General features: G+C 41.4%; 1 protein-coding gene across 4 annotated transcripts in view; it reads right to left on the bottom strand.

The window, feature by feature from the left end:
• Window positions 1-21,923, bottom strand: part of LOC106560308 (zinc finger protein 644) — a 34,154-nt gene extending 12,231 nt beyond the window's left edge. Inside the window, exons 1-3 of one of the 4 annotated variants that reach the window (XM_014123072.2) lie at window positions 21,636-21,922; window positions 18,057-18,106; window positions 210-3,284 (exon numbers count right to left, since the gene is read on the bottom strand). In XM_014123072.2, coding sequence (XP_013978547.1) covers window positions 210-3,270 — 3,061 coding nt within the window. In that variant the 5' untranslated portion in view covers window positions 3,271-3,284; window positions 18,057-18,106; window positions 21,636-21,922. Of the gene's footprint in view, window positions 1-209; window positions 3,285-18,056; window positions 18,107-20,715; window positions 20,753-21,449 lie in introns of those variants that run through there. The other 3 variants (XM_014123073.2, XM_045687702.1, XM_045687703.1) reach the window with 3 other exon arrangements.
• Window positions 21,924-22,844: the final 921 nt, after the last annotated feature.

Here is a 22,844-nt window from a genome sequence, read left to right on the forward strand (position 1 = left end):
GGTAAATTACTATGCAACTTTGTGGTAACTTTGAATATTACACACTATCTATAAAAGAATATCATGACACACTTGACTGTGAAAGAAGCAGTCACACATATTGTTAGATGTGATTACAGATTACTTTTATTACAGATTACCCTATTACAGTACAATAGGAAACAATAAGTAATTGAATAAAGACAGGGAAAATATAATAATTTGCTCACCTTTTTTGATCCTCCGTGCCACAGAAGGGATCTTCCTGCGTATGCGTGGCTGTCGGTCCTGCGAAGCTACCTGCTCAGGTGACACCACGTGGCGAGCATCATAACTCAGCCCCACCCTGTGCAGGTGCCCTCGCACGTGATTGGACAAGCCCACCCCAGACTCAAACACAGCAGGACAATAGGGGCAGGACTTTCTTTCTGACCCAAATGGAGGGGAGACGTCATACTCATAGGAGAGACTTTGGTTGTGTGTTTTGGTGGTGGTGGGTGACTCCGGAGAATCGTCACACACTGAGCTTTCTATACACTCCTCTTTGATAATAAGCTTCTGTATGTCATCGCTGTCATACTCCCCCTCCTTGACTTCAGTCTTTTCAAAATGGTGGTCAGGCTGAGTAGCGTTCTTTTCAAAATGGCCGACATCAGCAGCAGGTTCAGGATCTTCTTTAACAAAAGAACCCCTCTGTCTGCGTATGAAGTAGCTACGGGCATAGGGGTTCCTCTCATTCTCACTACTATCCAGGAAGTTGGCTGTAGCCTCACTGGTGTAGGCACTAAAGTCATACGTGTCCTCATAATCATCATCTTCTGTGTCTTCAGGAGTGGTAGTCTCTTTTAACTTTGGGTTCAGTTTTGGAAAAACATTATCAACCACCTTGTCCACAGTGTTGCGGAAGGGTGTGGACATTTTTCGTTTGGATGGAGACTTTCGGGTAACAGCTTGGGGCTCTGACTTCCTGCAGGTCAAGTCGTTGCTATCTCCCTGACTCTTGTCAGAGTCAAAGCTATGATTTAGCATCTGGCCTGTTTTAGCCATCTTGGATGTAACCAACACATCAACATTTGAGGGATATTTTGTCCTTTCTGAGATTCCTGAAATGACATGGTCGTATTGTTGATTGTCTTCCTCAACATAAGGGAGACCTGTTGTCACGTCTATTTTCTCTATTGGTTTTGGAGATAATTTGCTTGGCTTGTCGCTCCTCCACATAGATGGTGACAGCTTGTTTGTTGAGCTGCCAAGACTGCATTTGAACTGGGAGGCGGTAAGATCTTTGTAATACTTCTGTGCGTCTGCTTTGTTTCTCGTGTAAAAGTCAGCTACACTACCAGACCAAAAGGGCAAATCTGCTCTTTTCCAGAAAGCAGGCTTTTTAATACAGAACTTTTGCTTCAGCTGTAGGAGTTTTAAATCTGATTTTTTGGACGGGTCAGCTAGCCTATATTGATCTTGATGGTCAGATGCTTTGTTAAACGGTGGACTTTCACATTCTTCCTCACAAAACTGGTGTATTAGGTCACAATGGCTCTTCAGGTCATTTTGATTCTGGGTGCTGAAAGGGCACACTTTACAGTGAAACAGAACAGATCTTGATTCATTATCTTCATTGTTATCTGTAGGAAACTCTGACTCCTCATCTTTGATCATGTTCTTGTATTTGTACTGCAGTGTGTCACAGTGCACCGCGTACAGGTGTGCTTCAAGCTCCCGTTCTGTCAGGGCCATGTGGTTGCACTCCTCGCAACAGTAATAACGTTTGTCCTTCTCGTGTGTCTTGGCGTGCTGGACGAACGTCTTGGGGCAGTTGGTCCCGAACACACACTGCGGGCACTGCAGCTTAGCGTTCCTGCCTTCGTCTCGGAGTTTGTTGAGTCCCTGGATCTCCTCCATAAGTTTCTCCCGTCTCTCCTGGTGGATAATCATGTGCTTGAGGAGGGAGTTGCGGTCGCGGAACGAACGCCCACACTCCCTGCATATAAAAGGCCGTGGAACGTTCTCGTGGTGGCGTATCTGATGATTATGCCCATCTAAATGATACATCATATGTCTATGCAAATGCCTTTTCTCCTTGAAATTAACATTGCACTTTGTGCATGGGAAGAATGATGGTTCTTGTTCGGATTGCTCTGTCTTTAGCTGCTTGGGCTTTCTACTAAAGAGGGAGTCGGAGTGATTGTCTTCGTGGCAATCTGCTCTTATAATCAGCTTCTTGATGATTACAGGACTGTCACTGGGATGCTCTTGACATGAATTCACAGAAGACTGTACAGCCTTTTTACAAGGGAAATCCTCATCATTTATGTTGGCGATGTCAAAATCCTCATCATCATCTTCCTCCTCTTCAATATGCCACTTTTTGTAGGTATGGTTCGAGCTGCTGTTGTAAACTTTTTCAGGAGAGCCTGACGTACCCACCAGGTGTATTTTACGCTTCCTCTGTCTTTGGCTGGTAAGCTGAGGCATCACTCCCACTCCCGCAGCCTTTTCCTCTAAGCTGCTGTCAACGTTACGATTGTTCCACAACACACGTATGAGCTCTTTCTGAGAATCCCAGTGTAGTGAGTCAGCCCCGTCAGAACCGTCCGACGAGCTCTCAGAGGACTCTGTGGTGTTTAAGTCCCATATAGATCTAGCTCTAGCCTTGACTCCCTCAGCCGTCCATATTTGGTTAATTGGCGTTTGGTGAGGCTGTGGACTGTGGTCTGACAAGGTGGCGTCACGGGCCTGGTAGGGCAGTTCAGCCTCACTCTCCCCAGAGTCAGATGGTGACGTGTTGTTGGCCTCTGGCTGCGTGGTGGCTAGTGTTTTCAGAACAGGCCCTGGCCCTGCTGGGTTCTTCAGGGCGTCTGATTGAAGCTCACTGGGTGGTGGTAACACCTGAGAGCTTGTGTCCCTCCCTGCTTGCCATAGTTGGGCGTCCTGGGCCTCCACCAGGTCAGTGTTGGGCGTTGTGCTGTCTTTGTTCAGGCCACAGCTCTCCTCTGAGTTAGGGTGTGAAGCAGGTCCATTAACAAGTGCTACGAAAGGTAGTGAATGGGCTGCTTGGGCTGTGTGGGGAACAGCAGGGACACTGCTGGGTACAAATGGACTGGGCTGTGCTCCATTTAAAGGGTTTGGGAGTCTGTCAAAGGACAGCTGCTCTGACAACCTTGCAGCATTGTTCTTAAGGGAGGACGTGTGACACTGTAATGGCTCCTGAGTGGCAACGGAGCTGTCACACACTGGTTCCACCACATCTCCTTCTTTGTCCTCTTGTGCATTTGGCTTTATATCAGCCATCTCCCCAGTATGTTCTGAGAAGAGAGAAACAGAGAAAAAACACCAAATCAGCTTAAAACATACTCAATAATTTATATTGTGTTTTGAGGGCTAAAGGCGATGAAAAATGGATGATTAAAACAAGTCTAAATGTGGCAAATGGAAATATATACAGCCCAACACATAACACTTGTATTGGTTCAAAGTCAAAATGCAGGCTAATATTATGTTGAATAACAAACTATTATTATTCCTTATACACACAGAAAATCAGTCAGTGTTCAGTGTCAGCTCTGCCTACTTTCTCTCCAATTGTTCCACACAATGAGAGTTTCATCCACAGTACTCTTCTGATCGGCTCTCTGGTACTGCATTATGATTTTCCTAACACCCTCGTCCGCCACTTCTCTTCACAACAAACCCTGCTGTTAGCCCCAGATACCCCGGCGAGGGCTCTTAATTACCATAGCACACCTCTGGGATACAACCTTCCTGTTCCTCCCCCGAACGCTCCCAGACGCTTGCTAAAATTGACCAATTTCCATGTGAACAAAGTAGACTTCCAATGAGATCATACTCAGTCGTAGCACTCTGTGATGGTGCTAACACGGGTCCCAGCACGACACTGTTGTTGCTCCAATCCTGACAAATTGGCATGCGTCGGGCTACACAATCTGTCTGTCTCACATACACTCACACAAACACACGCATAGAAACACTCACTCACACATACACACACACACACACACAGACATACACATACATAGAGAGATATAAACACACACACATCTATAAACACACACACACACCCATGAACACACACACACACAAACATTAGGGTTGGGAATTGCCAGGGACCTCACGATACGATATTATCACAATACTTAGGTGCTGATAAGGTATGTATTGCTATTCTCACGATTCTCATGATTCTATATGTATTGCGATTTGATGCTCCAAACATATTGCTCACTATAGGTTTATGAGAAAACAAGTTTTCATCAGTCAGAAAAATAAAATGCTGAAAACATGTTGGCAAACTATTTAAGAAGATGGACACCAAGCTATAGGATGCAAGAGTTTTGCCACAGGTGCAGCCAACAAATCGATACTTTGAGTCAAATACCGATATAATAAAAAATAATATCACAACATGTTACTGTCTGGATTATTTTACCCCCATCACTAACAAACATATAAACAGCAATCAACAGTCCACAGATTTCTAAATGTAATATAGACTCAACTGTTGAACATGTTAATCGTTAAACAAGCCACTTAAAAGAGTGAAAATACATGAATAAAATCTTCTAATATTTAACACTCTTCTCAGCCTTGTAATAGCCAAGCTGTGAGACTGAGAGGCGAGGTGATGTATTTTACAGCTTGGTACAATGTGAAGTGTCCAGGCAGGGTTGTTGTAACCCAAGCTGATAGACATAGCCTGCATCCCAAATGGCACCCTATTCCCTATTTACTGCACTACTTTTGACCAAGACCGATAAGGGCTCTGGTCAAAGGTAGTGCACTTTATAGGGAAAAGGGTGCCATTTGGGATGGAACTATTGTGTAGTCTACAATGTATGCTCAGTGGATTTGACATGATCCAGTGTTGGCTGCTCTCTGCAGGAAGCTACGTCGCTAACAAAGTGGTAAATTCAGTGTTAATGAGTGGCTTCACTGTTACCACCTCTGAGGTAAAACCTTCCGAGCTCCCTATTCCCTCCGTCTGCTGTGGTGTTACTGTAGGGGCTTGGGTTAGCAGGGAGGGAGAGGCAGAACAGACGCTCTGCATTTAAAGCTAACTTCACTGCTACCCCCCGAACAGCAGGGTGGCAAAGCCATCAGAATATGATTTCAGTTTTAAAGGCTCATTAGTGGGGCTACTAGCATGCGATATGACTCTCTCTCTCTCTCTCTCTCTCTCTCTCTCTCTCTGCTCCATATATAACAACCACAAGCAAACATTCAGGGTTCAACAGGGATGCGATTGAAAACATTTTTTTTGCTTCTATTTACTTCATTTAGTCAATGTTAAAAGGCTGACTTTGCCTTTCTGGAAGCTATTTGCAAGGATTATAAGCTTAAATACATTTAAGCCGTATGCATAGATCGATCTTATCAATGAGATGTATTACCATTAATCCAGCTCTGCATCATTCCCCAAGACATCTTATATGAGAGAATGTTCAGTAATCATTATGTTCTAGAATTCTCTGAAATGGAACGTTTATGTTCACCCAAATTCTACTGAAGGAATAACAAGAGCTCTTACTGAAACACCTCCCAGATATGTATAATATGTTACTTGGCTTTTTCTTTCTTTCTTTGAATATTTTTTTTTACAGGTCTATCAGCACTTTCAGGAACACTCATATAGCACCTCATCTTGAGGTTACTACAGAAGAAAAAGGGAGGCGATAATTGCATATTATCATTATTATTCTGGATTCCCTGAAGATACATAAACCTTTCTGAGATATTTAATAACCAGCTTGTCTCAACGACCCATTATCTTTAAAAGCATTGTAGAAAAGCATTTAAAACTTTAAACGTCTTATTCTTGACCCTCACCAAAACCTGCAAAAACAATATTACATTTTTTTATTGCAATTTTGTGTTACAAATAGAAAAATAACGAAAATATCTTTGTTGCTCCATTCATCCCCATATTTATCATAATGTCCAGGAAATGGCTAAAATATCATGTGAACAGCCTGAAAACATCACAAAACAAAGAGTGCCAGGCTAGCCAGTCTTAACATCAGTAGAGAATCAGTGCTAAAGGCTTTTGAGTTTGGGACTAGTGTCCAAAGGAATTCCCTCTTCCCAACCAGGACCAGTCAACCAGACCAGTTCAACCGCTGGAGCTGTCTGGATGGATCAACAGACAGCCACCCATCCCCATGTAGTATGTCTCTGCCTCTGCCTTCACTGGGAGAGAAAACACACATCTAAACAACAAGGGGGGGCGGGTGGGGGGGGGGGCTGCCCCTCAAGTACTGTAGCAGCTCCACAACTTCCTCAGCTAATGGGAACTATTGATTTATTTGACACATAGTGAATTTATGAAGCTGCCTCTCAAGTGTGAGTATCAAAACCCACGGATCAAAATAAACAGGCAGAGATTCAGTCTGACTCTTCAGCAGTCCCAATGAGAGGAGAGCACAGCACTGTTCTCCTCAATGTCACAGTGAATAGGAAAGTCTTGGTTCAGTTCATTTTCTGCAGTGTGGTATAAAGCCTACAGTTAACCAATAACCACATAGACCCAGCGACACCAGATATTTTTGCTTAGGATGGGGTAAGCTTTTGTGGCATTTAGAAGTTATATACTTTAAAAATGATAGTTAATATCACAGACTGCACCTTTACCCAGACAGACCCATGCAGAGACACAAGAGAAACAGGCCCAAAAAGATTAATGTAGCCTACAACCCTCACAATAACACAGTAATAATAACACAGCTATTCAGCAACTACTGTGAATTTAGAGCTCACAATGATGAATTTACAATAAATCCAATGGTGCTTGTATTCATAAAGAGAATAAAGTGGTCAGTTTCATACATCAAATCAAATGTTATGTGTCACATGCTTGGTAAACAGGTGTAGACAAACAGTGACATGTTTGCTTAAGGGTCCTTCCCAACAATGCAGAGAAAAATTGAAAATAATAGAAAGATAATAACACAAGGAATAAAAACACAATGAGTAACACTAACTTGACTATACTGTATACACGGGGTACCAGTACAGAGTCGATGTGCAGGGGCACGAGGCAATTGAGGTAGATCTGTGCATATACTGTAGGTAGGGGTAAAGGGACTAAGCAACAGGATAGATAATAAGCAGTAGAAGCAGTGTGATGAGTCAAAAGAGTTAGTGCAAAGGGGGGTATTTGGTTAACTATTTAACTAACTATTTAGCAGTCGTATGGCTTGAGGGGAGAAGCTGTGCTGGGTCCTGCTGGTTCCAGACTTGGTGCATGATGTTTGTACATGACATAACGTTTGGCTTGATTAAGTTCATTTTTATCATCCAGATAGCTTGTCAACAAAAGGTAATCTACATCATAATAGCATCCACTTTCTCTAGAGGGATTTTGGGGTGTGATTATGTATGTCTGTATCCTGATTCGGGGTGTGATTATGTATGCCTGTATCCTGAGCAGACGCACTCAGTCTTGTCAGCCTGAATCATGGTAATGTAATTACACAAAGCCTTTGATAACCAAACAATGTCATCCACTGCTAGAATAAAAAGACATGTATTTGACTCAAACAGTTCTAATGAGATGAAATGCATTAGTCACAAGTGCACTACATTTGACCAGGACTGACAGGGCTATGGTCAAAAGTAGTGTACTATATAGGGAATAGGGAACCATTTGGGACACAGACACTGTTATAGATTAAAATTATATATTAATAGCTTATGATCTAAAATAGGTTGTGGTGTGTATATTTGGACTCAGTAAACAAAGGTTCAGAAGAATGTAAGAATAATAGAACATGCCTTGAGCTTTCTTTCTATTCTATGGAACAATAACAAAAACAGAGAGAAAAAAAACGCTGATTACACACCATGAAGGCAATAGTGATGTAAAGTTGTGGCAATGTGGAGTGGACTCAAATTCAACTAGCCAGAAACGTGCTCTGAAAGCAAGCCCCGAATTTCACTAAACAAAAGAATAATACATCCTATCAGTAAAAACCAAGTGGGCTAGTTTCCTTTCACAGAGTTAAGACTAAAGAGCATGTAAAAAAAATACACCTCGCACCAAACCCCCAAACCTTTTCATGCCCTTTTCTCTAAGAAACAGAAAGAAAAAAATGAAATGGCTGTGATGGTAGATTTACTGATGAAAAAAAGGTGTAGAGAGAACATTGGGAGTGATAAAAGAGGACAGGGAGCGAGTGACAGTTGGGTTAAGACAGAAGTCATGTTCAATAGCAGGTAGCAACATCAAACGCTTGAGTTCACAGGGAACCTATGCAACCTTGTCTAGCACGAGGCTTTTCTGTTGTGTGGAGTAGATTATATCTGTTCAAAGTGCTGACATGGCCTCATTTTCTGCCCGTAGTGTTAGAGAGGGGATTAAACTATATAAACTTTGAAGCTTTAAACAATACCTTTCAAAATTAAATGGATTAAGGGAGGGATGTCTGATGGGGATTTCCCTGGGCTTTGTTAGTTTTAAACTTCTCTCCTTTTTAAGGAGGAAAAAAAATCTTAGGTCTGAGGTTTTTTTCAAGCATTCATGTGACCGTTTTAGTGAGTTCTCTCTCTCTCACAATGAGGAGGAGACCAGGGCCAGTGGCCACAGAGGAGCAGCTACTTTCCCTATGGGCTCTGGTCAAAGGCAGTGTTCTATATAGGGAGTAGGGTGCCATTTGGGACACAGTCACTGTGAATACTACAGCAGACAGATGGTTCATGAACATCATATCTGTTCTGTTTAGATACACACAAATACTGAGAAGAAAACACTCACTGGTTAAGTCCCAAATGGCACTGTATTCCCTATATACAGTAGTGCACTACTTTTGACCAGAGCCCTATGGCTCTAAATGGGGAATAAGTTGCCATTTGGGACACACACTAACCAAAGCATATCGCCGCCACACTCATCTACTCGGCTGGTTCTGGCAAGCTGTGCAGTGCTGTTCATGCCTGTTGAAAATGGCACATTTCCATGTACTACTGTGTTTGTTGCATCCTTCATGACATGAGCTGTTGATTCATATCTTCTCATCTGTTTCGAATATGTGATGTAGGCCTAGATGTAGAATGCATTGGTAGCTTTGCTATTTTTATTTATTTATTTTATTTATTTATTAGTTGTATGGATGTTGGCTTTTAATAAATGTGATGATTACCATAGACTCCAGAGCTCACCATATATAAATACTTCGGGGCTATATGCATGATACAAGCAATTGCTATGATCATGATCGGGCATGCTCAGATTGCACCCTGTCTTTTTGTTGAGATGGAATTATATAAAATATAGGCCTATAACACTTTGTCACTGCCACTTTTCTGTAGTCAGACACGTGACCAATCACATGAAAGAGATGTCAGTGTCAAACTCCTCTCCAAACGGAGGACAGGCTCCTCTCTCTGCCGAGTGAGCAGGCATCAGCACGCTTACATCTGGAGGAATGTCAAGCATCGCACACATCAGGATGAAAAACCTCTCATTACCTTTCTTTAAAAACATAATATGGATATCTGGCTCCGTCAGTCATACAGAGTACATGGCAAGGATGGATCAGGCAAAAGGGGGTATAACAAGGACCTCTCACTAGCTAGCTACAGTACAAAGCAACTCAAACTCAATTGATTCAGCATTATTCATCATCAGTAGAACAGAGCATTGTCCCCCATTTAAAGTACTTTATACTTTTAAATCTGTGTGTTCTCCGATAATATTATTCTGTTTTAAAATACTCTCGGCAATTAGTGTGTTCTCCAGGCAAAGAACGTGTCATCTAGCAGGCCGTTAGAGTGTTGTTAGATTGCTACACCTACTGTGTGGCAGCTGAGCTGAACTATATGGCTGGCCAGAAGTGGGGATGTGGTCCTTAGTCCTAGGCCCATAAACAAGAAATAAATTATCTGAAAAGTCTAACAATAATAATAACAACTGCCCATGAACTGTTCCTGGTTTAAAGGAAGGAAAATTTCCCCTTCAATGCAAGCAATAAAATAATAAAAAAGACATAGATATAGCTAGGGATACAAGTAAGCAAACACAAACCTTTCCAATCAAACATAATTATTTATTATAAAGGTTATTTATTAACCTTTATAATCTAACCCACAATGCACTCTGGGTGATCAGAGACACTGAGCAACTTGAACGCACTGACCCTGACTGCAATGGGATTCCCTCTTGTCATTTCTCAAGGTCCACCTATCTAAGCTGTGCATACAGTACACACACATATACACCGAGACTCACACACAGACCTCTTCCCCACACACACACACACACACACACACACACACACACACACATAACATGATTATTCAGTGGTGCTTGTCAATTGCACCTTTCCAGCGTGGATCAAAGAGTGGCTTGCACCAGGGGTCCTGCACCAGGACCAGTCATTAACATGGGCCTGCCACTCTACCAGCCCAGCCTCCAAATAAATCAAAGGGTCGGCCGGGGAAGTAAAGAGGCTAATATTTCCTCAATAACCCCAGAGAGGCTCCATGGAGAGATGCAAATTGCCTCCCAGGAGACCCCAGGGGGATGTGGAGGACAAGGAAAGCTGGCTGGGAGGCACCGCACTGGGGTAGCTAATGAGTATAATGGTAAACGTATACAAGGAGAGGTGGAGTAGGAGGAGAAAGCCCTCTCTATTCATACCAATTAATATATTCTTATCAATGGAGGTACACCGTGGAGAGGTGGGGTGGGCTGGCGTCTACCGTCTAACCCTTAGCCACTGATCACAGGCGAGGGTTTGACACACACACACACACACACACACACACACACACACACACACACACACACACACACACACACACACACACACACACACACACACACACACACACACACACACACACACACACACACACACACACACACACACACACACACACACACACACACACATACACTCTCTACACACATACACTCCCCACGTCCATCCTCTGAGTATGTGTATTAATCAACACAGACTAGGCCCCGGTCATTAACCCTATGGGAGGCTGGTCAGGCCTGGGGGGTTTTAAGGAGATTTTAAAAACCTCCCTCCCTCTCATTTCCAGATCAAAAGAAATCAGACTAAATCAAAGAGGTTCACAAATGTCCCTTTTTTGACGACTGACTGACCCCCCCATTGTTCTGAGATCTTTTATTTTATTGTAAGGATGTAGCAACATTACAACTGTACTAAATACCATTGTAAGTAGTCTTCTTCCACCTGCTATCTGTGATTTTAAATATAGATTCATGAATTATAGACAGAGCTTATGGCATCTATTGCTAATGCATGATATGACTATAACATGATATAACTTCATGTATTATGCTGCTGTAAGCGTGATTGCATCAGTTTGTGAGAGATCAGAAAAAATATCCATAGAATACTGTTTTCGTGAAGGATGATTTAATCTTTCATTCCTTTTATTTAATTTGTTAGTTTGTTCTTTTCTTCTCACTAACTTTCTGTTTTATTAACCGATGCTGTGGGATTCATTTCAAGTTGACTCTTCAAAGACTCTCAGTCAAATGTTCGCCAGGCAGTGCTTTCATCAGATTTACTCACATTGAAAACCTGATTTGAAAGCCCTAAAAATATTTGAATCTCTAACGATTCAGTTTATTACAGTTAAATACTATTAATCACTATCAATCAGTCAAACATGCAGAGTGAGAGTCTGAAACTATAACATAGCTCGTTCAAAATATTTGAATCTCTAACGATTCAGTTTATGACTATCAATCATTACTCTCAACCAGCTGAACATGTGTATCTGTAAGAGACACTCCCTTAATCACTTTCTGTTTAAATATGTATTTTTATATCTTTACATCAATAGAGCAAGATATGAGTAATAAAGTAGAGATTGACCAAATCCTCAATTACCCCAACAAGTTATCTATCAGATAACTGAGTACTGGTTTGAGCTAACATTAATCTATGATTGTCATACTCACATGGAGGTACTTGTCAGATTTGTATCATGAGAGGTATATTACTGTAACCTGATCATGTGTATAACTGGACCTCTTCCAATACCAACAGTGACCAACAGATGGCCCTGCTGCAGCCTTCCTGTCCTGTACACACAGGTGGACTGGACACAACACTTCACCAGCAGAAACTCAACACACAACACAACACTAGAAGAATGAACTATGAAAGGCAAGATACTGTGTACTTCATGACGTTATATATGAGCCACTTTATATGGATATACTGTATTCTAGTCATGGCTCATCCTATATAACTACTGCTGTACACACCTTATCTATTCATATATTGTTCATACTGTCTATTCACACCACTATATATATTTATTTATATTCTGCACTCTGACATTGCTCGTTCTGATATTTCTCAATTTCGTTATTTTTAGATTATGTGAGTATTGTTTTTTTTGCTAGTTATTACTGCACTGTTGGAGCTAGAAACAAGCATTTCGTTGCATCTGCGATAACATCTACTAATCTGTGTACGTGAACAATAAACATTGATTTGATTAGAAGAATAACTGTACCAATGATAAAAAAATATAGTGTTTGACTCCTATCTTCATAATATCAAACACGTATTCCAAATATCTGAGTAGGATACTGTAATTTACCAGGTAACAGTCCTTCAAAGCAATTTTTTAAAGATTTATAATATAACCTCTGCAGTCAGAATAATGAGATTCCCAGCAGTTTAGTACAGCGGCATTAGTATGGATAGCTGACCATGCAGCGATCTTACCCCTCTTAAGAAGTGAATAATACTCAAATCAGAACAGGACTTAGTTTACGGGAGCATTTGCAAAGCCCTAAAAATGATATACAAATCCTTCAAAAACATAATATGAAAAAATGTCCCTGATCTATCCTTTTGAAGGTCATTTATAAATCAAGCTGGCAGGAATGTGTCTAGAAGGAGCTGATTAAATGAGGATTTGTCTCCCTGAGATGGTTGAGAGGAGAGAAAGGAAGGTTCATCACTATGTAACAACTAACATTTTTGTCATTTAGCAGACGCTCTTATCCAGAGCGACTTACAGTAGTGAATGCATACATTTCATACTTTTTTCCCCCGTACTGGTCCCCCGTGGGAATCAAACCCACAACCCTGGCCTTGCAAACACCATGCTCTACCAACTGAGCCACACGGGACTAACCGTAAGTATAATGGTAGGCTCAGAAAAGCAGGAAGCACCAGTGACTAGATCAATTAAAAAGTGGTCAGATGAAACAGATGCTAAACTACAGGACTAATTCCTCCAATAGCATTGAGGAGTACACCACATCAGTCATTGGCTTCATCAATAAGTGCATCGATGACGTCGTCCCCACAGTGACCGTATGTACATACCCCAACCAGAAGCCATGGATTACAGGCAACATCCGCACTGAGCTAAAGGGTAGAGCTGCCGTTTTCAAGGAGCCACCATAGTGTCTGTGCCCAAAAACACTAAGGTAACCTGCCTAAATGACTACCCACCCGTAGCACTCACGTCTGTTGCCATGAAGTGCTTTGAAAGGCTGGTCATGGCTCACAACAACACCATTATCCCAGAAACCCTAGACCCACTCCAATTTGCATACCACCCCAACAGATCCACAGATGGTGCAATCTCTGTTGCACTCCACATTGCCCTTTCCCACCAGGCCAAAAGGAACACCTATGTGAGAATGCTATTCATTGACTACAGCTCAGCGTTCAACACCATAGTGCCCACAAAGCTCATCACTAAGCTAAGGACCCTGGGACTAAACACCTCCCTCTGCAACTGGATCCTGGACTTCCTGGCGGGCCGCCCCCGGGTGGTAAGGGTAGGTAACAACACATCTGCCACGCTTATCCTCAACACAGGGCCCCCTCAGGGGTGCGTGCAGAGTCCCCTGATGTACTACCTGTTCACTCATGACTGCACGGCCAGGCACGACTCCAACACCATCATTAAGTTTGCCAATGATACAACAGTGGTAGGCTTGATCACCGACAACGACGAGACAGCCTTTAGGGAGGAGTGTCATGACGTTGCCCTCTCTCTGGGTACAGCGAGCACAGTTGAACCCCCTCCCATGCACCATCCCCCTACTACCTCCCCCAACCCAGGCTGCTGTGGTCAGAAGGCGGTCGTAAATTCCAAAGGGAATGTCCTGCCACACAAGCCACAGTTTTGAGACAGAATGGTTTCATAGAGAGACAAAGGAATTCTTCCAACTCACAAGACGGGGGAACCGAACGACATTTATGTTCTGGAGAAGGTATAAAAGATTGGTGAAGAATCCAGCTACGAATTGGTCTGCTTGGTACAATTTTATGACAACTCATGAGAGACAATATTGCCATAATAATGTTTATATAATAGCCTCAGCTATGAGACTTACATCTAAATGGATGTATACAATTAATGAATAAGGATAAACCTATTGGAATATGTTGAGATGCTATGTACTGATGTTAATGTGAGAGAATTGTATTTCTGTTCAAAGCTTAACTAAGTCACCGGCACGCCCCCAGGGACACAGACAGGACAAGGCATCATGTGACAGCCTTTTCTACGTTCAGTATATGAACCCCCACCCAGGGTTTCTTTCTTTAGACCAGCTTACCTCGAGAAGAGAGAGCCAAGGTTTGACCATGCATTCCTCTACTGAATTTTAACCATACCACGTGGTTAAACTATCAATACAGAATAATAACAAGTCTTTGATATTAATTACTAGTCTGCAGCTAGAAATTCGGTATCATTGAACGCGAAGACCGACGAAACATCCATTCTATAACGACATGAACGAATGTCGCTTTGAAAGATCCATTCTAACCGAGAGAGAGAGAACGCGGACAAAACTCTCCAACAGCACCAAACTCTCCAACAAGGATCCCGACGACACACTGAGCATAAATATATATTGATTGCAATTCGTCCCGAATGAGTGAGCGTTCATGTGCAAAGGATTAGCATATCAATTGTTCATATTTATCAACTCTGTAGGGTCTTTTCAGCTGACCCTTATCACCCTTTGTTTAACAAGCCGCCATGCCGGTTTAGCCCACTAGGGCACATTCCTCTACCATTGCTTTGTAACGATACCTACTGTTTTGTATGCTTTCTGTGAATTACTTAGTTTAGTAAATAAATGATTTTAAGACAATTGATGTATGGATGACTTAGTGAAGACTGGGTTCGTGCAGATAACAACAATTTACGACGTTTGGAATGAGACTGACGCGAGGTAAAAATAAGTCATTAAATCAGAAGACTCATTGATCAGATATAATATCTGAAAGTTATATTAGGAAAATTATAACTGTGTAATCTGAATATTTTCCTTGGTGCCCCGACCTCCTAGTTAATTACAGTTACATGATTAATCAGTTAATCGCGTAATAATAATTACAGAGAGTTATTTGATAAAAATAAGTCTTCGGTTTTAATGATGCCCAAAGACACGAGAGGAGGTTAGAGACCTGGCCATGTGGTGCCAGGGCAACAACCTCTCCCTCAACGTGATCCAGACAAAGGAGATGATTGTGGACTACAGGAAAAAGAGGACCGAGCACGCCCCCATTCTCATCGACGGGGCTGCAGTGAAGCAGGTTGAGAGCTTCAAGTTCTTTGGTGTCCACATCACCAACAAACGAACATGTCCAAGCACACCAAGACAGTCGTGAAGAGGGCACGACAAAACTTATTCCCCTCAGGAGACTGAAAAGATTTTGCATGGGTCCTCAGATCCTCAAAAGGTTCTACAGCTGCACCATCGAGAGCATCCTGACTGGTTGCATCACTGCCTGGTATAGCAACTGCTCAGCCTCCGACCGCAAGGCACTACAGAGGGTAGTGTGAATGGCCAAGCTTCCTGCCATCCAGGACCTCTATACCAGGCGGTGTCAGAGGAAGGCTCTACAAATTGTCAAAGACTCCACCTACCCTAGTTATAGACTGTTCTCTCTGCTACCACACGGCAAGCGGTACCGGAGCGCCAAGTCTAGCCTGTGCAAATGTCACATCCAACTCTGAGAATAAATGGGAAATTTAATTAGGATGGCCACAACCTTGATAGATATCACAGAAAGGTCCAGCTGCCTTGTTACTAATGTAGTGGCAAACTTCTGCTGTTACCCTCTCAATCAATACAAACACAGGGCTTACATTTTTGGTTAACTGGCGCTCAATGAGTGAATAGCTTCCACATCAATAGAACATTCTTCCGGCCTTGGTTGTATTGATCCTGGAATCTGCACAAGAATTTTCAAACGTCTTTTCCGATTGGGCCTTCTTGTCTGTGGTCTAGCATGTGGTTAATTTGGATGACATTATGTGGTCACATTAGGATGATTATATTATTACTACAGAGCTACAGAATGGAAATACAAATACTTTCTATTTCTTTTGAATATCACTAAACGTACCTGTATTTATATGTGCATTCAACATACTGTAGACTTGGTGTGGACGTATCTATTTCAGTCATAAGTAAATCTTGTATACAGTTAGCATCTTAGAAATGTAGTTTAATTTAGTATGGAACACAATGAAAACGTTTCAATCCTTTTCTTCCCCTGAAATATTGCTTTTTTTTTGTGATTGTCTTATAACGACTGCCTTCACTGTTGTCAGACTACAAATACTTCTTTAAAAATTATAGACTGCAATGACAAATCAAAAATAGTAATTAATCACTGTAATGATTGCCTATTGTTATGTGCCATTGTTCATCTAGACCTGTAACTCAACTCCTGAATGGGGGGGTTAAGGCATTAGTGATTATATCGTGCCCCTTAGTGGTGGGAATGCTCTGTAACCTGACAGACATGTTTGAGGAGAACAGACAGATTGACTGACACTGTAGAGCCACTTCAACAAGCCTGTGTTACTGGAGTGCCCAATGTGTTTAGGGGTCAAAACCCCAGGAGACCTGCAAGGGGCTAGAACCCTCTCACTCTCTCTACACATGATGCACTATATAGTCCCAGTAAGGGACCAACAGTGAACGTTGTGATTGTCTTGAGGACGTCCCCTGTTACCTGGGATATAGATCAAATGTACCATAAAAGTATGTCATTCAAGAAAATAGAATATTAATTTCAATATTACAATATTACTAGATCACATAACAACACTTAAAATCACACTCATATTGTTTTGCGTCAATCTCTTCTTGGTCTGTGTATGACTGGAGGTATAATCAGAGTAAAAGGAAATAGACCTAACACTGCCTATGACCTGCCAAGTGTAGTGTAATGTAGTGTTGGAGAAGGCAGTGACAAATGGTGTGCATCCCAAATGGTACCCTATTCCCTGTGGCTCTTGGTCAAAATTAGTGGACTATATACTGTAGGGAATAGGGTGCAATTTGGTATGCAGCCACGGAAGTGACATCTGAGATTGAATTTGACTCTGCTTAATCTAATCACACCTAGCTATAGTTTCAAAGCAGATCACAGCTCTGAGCTACAGTTTCAGGTGTTATGGCAGTATGTATGGAGAAACACAACTGCGTCTCACAATCATCACACCTCAACAACATACATTCACATTATTGTGCGTTGAAATCCCTTTCCTTCAATATAACCTGAAAAATATTATCAGTCATGCATGACATCTTCTTAAATATTGAATTTAAAATACATTTATTGAAGTATACAAAGTTAGGTAGCCCTTTCCTGCAGTCAAATGACTAGCCGCCTCATGGGTGGAATGTTGTTAATATTTTTATAATTTCATAATTAATAAACATACATATTTTTTAAAACAGCTTAAAATCTTGTGTTTCTTTGTCAAATGGTTTTGTTATATTTCAGTCTTTTGTGATATAAAGTGTAATATTGGGACGCAAACTCAAAATTGAATACATTTCAACATACATATGACATATCTGACATGGTACAGGTGTATTTTTCTTAAGCCCATAACCATGTGTGTGAAGTGTATACTTTGGTTTCAAATTAGATTTGTTTAAGACTTACCAAAACCCTGATTTAGCACACTGCAGTAAAAGGTTATGGTTAATATGGTTCAGCACAAAATACAATTGTAGACATGTTACTAATGCTTGTGGTTTACTAATAGATGATTCCAAAGCAGTCATTCCTTACCAATCTGTTCCAAACCATTGGTTCCACTCTATGGTCTTCTGAAAACCCACCTGTAATAAAGAAATAAAAATGGTCTTTATGTATCCACACGTTAGTATAGTGTAGCATACAGTATCAAAACTTGAGTTTTAAAAGTGATACACAAATGTTCCCTTCAATGGCAATGGTCCAATGGCAGTGTTGGCTACCGAAGTAGCTTCAATAGGACATTTCCTATAGATTCAATGGTTTATACTAAGAGGATAATGTCAATGTATGCCACATCATCCGATCATTCTGCCCTTATTTCCTTTTGACTAAAAGATATGTGGTCCTTGGTACTATATCCTTCCTAAGGATTACTAAAATATCTCATCTCTCTCTGCAGCTGCTCATCTGAGTTGATAATTCAGGGCAGTGTACTCCCGTTACAGTAGTCCCTGGCGTCTTCATTTATAGCAGTATGAGCGAGTCAAGACAGCAGACTCAAGTTGTATTCCAAATGGCACCCTATTCCCTACATAGTACACTACATTTGACCAGAGCGCCCTATGGGCCCTGGCCAAGAGTAGTGCACTATATAGGGAATAGGGTGCCATTTGGGAGGCAATGCTGTACACATGATGTTTTGCTATGCGGTGCATTCTGCGAATTCTGGCATCTTATATTTGACCTTGTCAAGTTACATATAATCAATTTGAGGATAACTTGCCTAGTCCATCTCATTTATTAAGTCAAACTTGGAAATCGGTTTACAAGGAATTTACTCTGTGTGTGTGTGTGTGTGTGTGTGTGTGTGCGTGTGTGTGTGTGTGTGTGTGTGTGTGTGTGTGTGTGTGTGTGTGTGTGTGTGTGTGTGTGTGTGTGTGTGTGTGTGTGTGTGTGTGCGTGCGTGCGTGTCCGTGAAGCCAGAGTGTACAGTTGAAGTTGGAAGTTAACATACACCTTAGTCAAATACATTTAAACTCTGTTTTTCACAATTCCTGACATTTAATCCTCATAAAAAATGTCCTGTCGTAGATCAGTTAGGATCACCACTTTATTTTAAGAATGTGAAATGTCAGAATAATAGTAGAGAGAATTATTTATTTCAACTTTCATTTCTTTCATCACATTCACCAGTGGGTCAGAAGTTTACATACACTAAATTAGGATTTGGTAGCATTGCCTTTAAATTGTTTAACTTGGGTCAAACGTTCCGGGTATCCTTCCACAAGCTTCCCACAATAAGTTGGGTGAATTTTGGCCCATTCCTCCTGACAGAGCTGGTGCAACTGAGTCAGGTTTGTAGGCCTCCTTGCTCAAACACGCGTTTTCAGTTCTACCCACAGATTTTCTATGGGATTGAGGTCAAGTCTTTGTGATGGCCACTCCAATACCTTGACTTTGTTGTCCTTAAGCCATTTTGTCACAACTTTGGAAGTATGCTTGGGGTCATTGTCCATTTGTAACACCCATTTGTGACCAAGCTTTAACTTCCTGACTGATGTCTTGAGATGTTGCTTCAATATATCCACATAATTTTCCTACCTCATGATGCCATCGATTTTGTGAAGTGCACCAGTCCCTCCTGCAGCAAAGCATCCCCACAACATGATGCTGCCACCCCCATGCTTCACGGTTGGGATGGTGTTCTTCGGCTTGCAAGCCTCCCCCTTTTTCCTCCAAACATAACGATGGTTATTATGGCCAAACAGTTTTATTTTTGTTTAATCAGACCAGAGGATATTTCTCCAAAAAGTACGATCTTTGTCCCCATGTGCAGTTTCAAACCGTAGTCTGGCTGTTTTATGGCGGTTTTGGAGCAGTGGCTTCTTCCTTGCTGAGCTGCCTTTCAGGTTATGTCGATATATGACTCGTTTTACTGTGGATATAGATACTTTTGTACCTGTTTCCTCCAACATCTTCACAAGGTCCTTTGCTATTGTTCTGGGATTGATTTGCACTTTTCACTCCAAAGTACATTCATCTCTAGGAGACAGAACGCGTCTCCTTCCTGAGTGGTATGACGGCTGCGTGGTCCCATGGTGTTTATACTTGCGTACTATTGTTTGTACAGACGAACGTGGTACCTTCAGGCGTTTGGAAATTGCTCCCAAGGATGAACCAGACCTGTGGACCATTTTTTTCTGATGTCTTGGCTGATTTCTTTTGATTTTCCCATGATGTCAAGCAAAGAGGCACTGAGTTTGAAGGTAGGCCTTGAAATACATCCACAGGTATACCTCCAATTGAATTTTCCAAGCTGTTTAAAGGCACAGTCAACTTAGCGTATGTAAACTTCTGACCCACTGGAATTGTGATACAGTGAATTATAAGTGAAATAATCTGTCTGTAAACAATTGTTGGAAAAATTACTTGTGTCATACACTAACTGACTTGACAAAACTATAGATTGTTAACAAGAAATTTGTAGAGTGGTTGAAAAACAAGTTTTAATGACTCCAACCTAAGTGTATGTAAACTTCCAACTTCAACTGTAGATCAACTTTCATATAAGGTCAATATTATTTGAGTTAGGTCATAATCATAGATGATCATAATATGTTATAATTGCTTCGGAGTTTGCATGAATTCCAGGTACAGTGTAACTGGGGTGAGTGACTCCCATAACTGAAAGGTGTTATTAATGTTCTATTAATGTGGGCATACTTCATTAGCAGTTGTTGTGGCAGATTACCTTCAAAGTGCAAAGATCCCATTGCCTTTAAAGTAGGCTACTGCAGGAATCTGTTTCTAGAACAATGGTTTACAGTTAACAGTAGGGAATGCAGAGACATGGTACCCATATAATGCATTTCACATATTATTTTCATGTTTGAATGGAATGGAGCAAAGTGATATTTATACACGCAAATAGCACTTGATTCTATGAGTCTATCTTTAGTATGGGAAAGGCATTCCATGACAGCAGAACCCCCCCAATAAATGTAGGAATAGATTCTAATAGTACTTAATACTTTGAAACAATTGGTCTAAGTTTGAAATAGGTCAAGTGCATGATTCGTGTAAGTCTTCTAAAAAGTTGAGGAGGTAGCCGAGGGTAGTGGCTACAAATCTGACCTAATTAGTTGAGGAATGCATTGCTCAATGCTCGTTTGAATACTTGAAGTGTCAAATGACTCAAGTCTCAGACTGGCTACAGATGTGACACGTATAGCTCTGTCTGGAGTTTGACATCACCCCTTTTAAAAGGTATAGCCCTCTGTGTTAAGTTATTTGGTACAGGTAGGCTACAGCCCCATTGCGTAGCTAAAGAAACAACAAAGAGTCTATTGAGTAGCTGAAAGCTAAGAACTTTTGGAACGGTGCTTAACTACAACATACAGGACAATGGAGTGCTTAGTGAGTATCGGGTAACTTGACAGTGCACAAATTGGTGAATGGAAGTCAAGTCCATCAGTCCATACTGACCATTATGCATGTCGAGCCAACGTCTTGCGTTATCTCATCTCTATGCCAGTATGGTGCCAGTGTGTCCGCTGTGTTCCGTGCTCAATAAAACCAAGGGCTACCACGAACCTCTAAACATGTCAACACAAGATTCCCCAAATAATAATATATTGTCTATAGACGCGTGTATCGAAGCATGAGACCTACCTTCCCAATGCAGGAAACAATAACAATTAGCAAGTTTGTCATTACACTTGACACTGTACGTTTTTCGTCCTCCATCCATTACAGTGTCGCCATTTTGCTTAAAAATCTGCAGGTTAAACTATAATTCTGAGAGGGATGTTTGCAGCGAAGGGAAATACATGCTAACGTTAGCTGAATAGCACAGCGCATAGGACTTCTTCTCTTTCGCCGATACTGCAAAAGGCAATGAACATAATGTAATAGAAACGGTATTTTATTCCATTCATGTTCGATTTATGGCAATGGTCTTCACGACAAAACTAACGGTCCCCTATTCAAAATATGGACCATCCCAGACCCACTGTAGAAAAGTCGTTGGGTTAAATGGAGCTTGGAAGATGGCAAAAACTGTAGGGGTAGAGTGATAATGTTGTCCAACACACACGGTCAAATGTTTGCTAGACAGTGGAATGTTACATTGTAGCCAGACACCATCAAATGTTAAATTAATTGTGCTGTACATGGATTTCACTCAATATTTTATTGGAAGGGTGGGGGAAATGACATTACTGTATACACACACCTTTAGCTTCCTGATTCTACCCCTTCTCCTCTCAAATTGAAATGTGACATCATACTATATTGTTTTATTGTAGTAGCATATTTTTACTTTGAACACTACCATTTCTTTATGCAGTACTTTACAAGTGACTGGGGCGGCAGGTAGCCTAGTAATTAAGAGTGTTAGGCCAGTAAACGAAAGGTTGCTTGTTTGAATCCCAGAGCGAACTAGGTGAAAAATCTGTTGATGTGCCCTTGAGCAAGGCACTTAACCCTAATTGCTCCTGTAAGCCTCTCTGGATAAGTGTCTGCTAAAATGTTCTGAAATCTATTCTATTCTAGGTATCCATTCCTGCGTGACTATATAAATCAGGAAAATACATTAAGCTCTTTATAGAGTCATTGGTAACAAGGCTAGTGTAGATAGATTTTCAAACCAATGTATTTGTGAGTTGCCACAGCCTTATTGCAGTGGCATACAAGATTCAGCAGGGTCTGCAATTTAGCAGGCTAATCCTTGACAAAGCACAGGAAGGCCTATTCTAGCCTATCTTGACTGATCTATTAAGTTCAAGGGGATCCAAAAGACAGTAAAGTTAGCTGCCAGCCAGCACAGCATTATAGTGTATAAAATCATCTTGTATGGGACTACAAGGCTGATGACTTTGA

This window comes from Salmo salar, chromosome ssa10 (genome assembly GCF_905237065.1).
Source record: "Salmo salar chromosome ssa10, Ssal_v3.1, whole genome shotgun sequence".
NCBI classification, from domain to species: domain Eukaryota; kingdom Metazoa; phylum Chordata; class Actinopteri; order Salmoniformes; family Salmonidae; genus Salmo; species Salmo salar.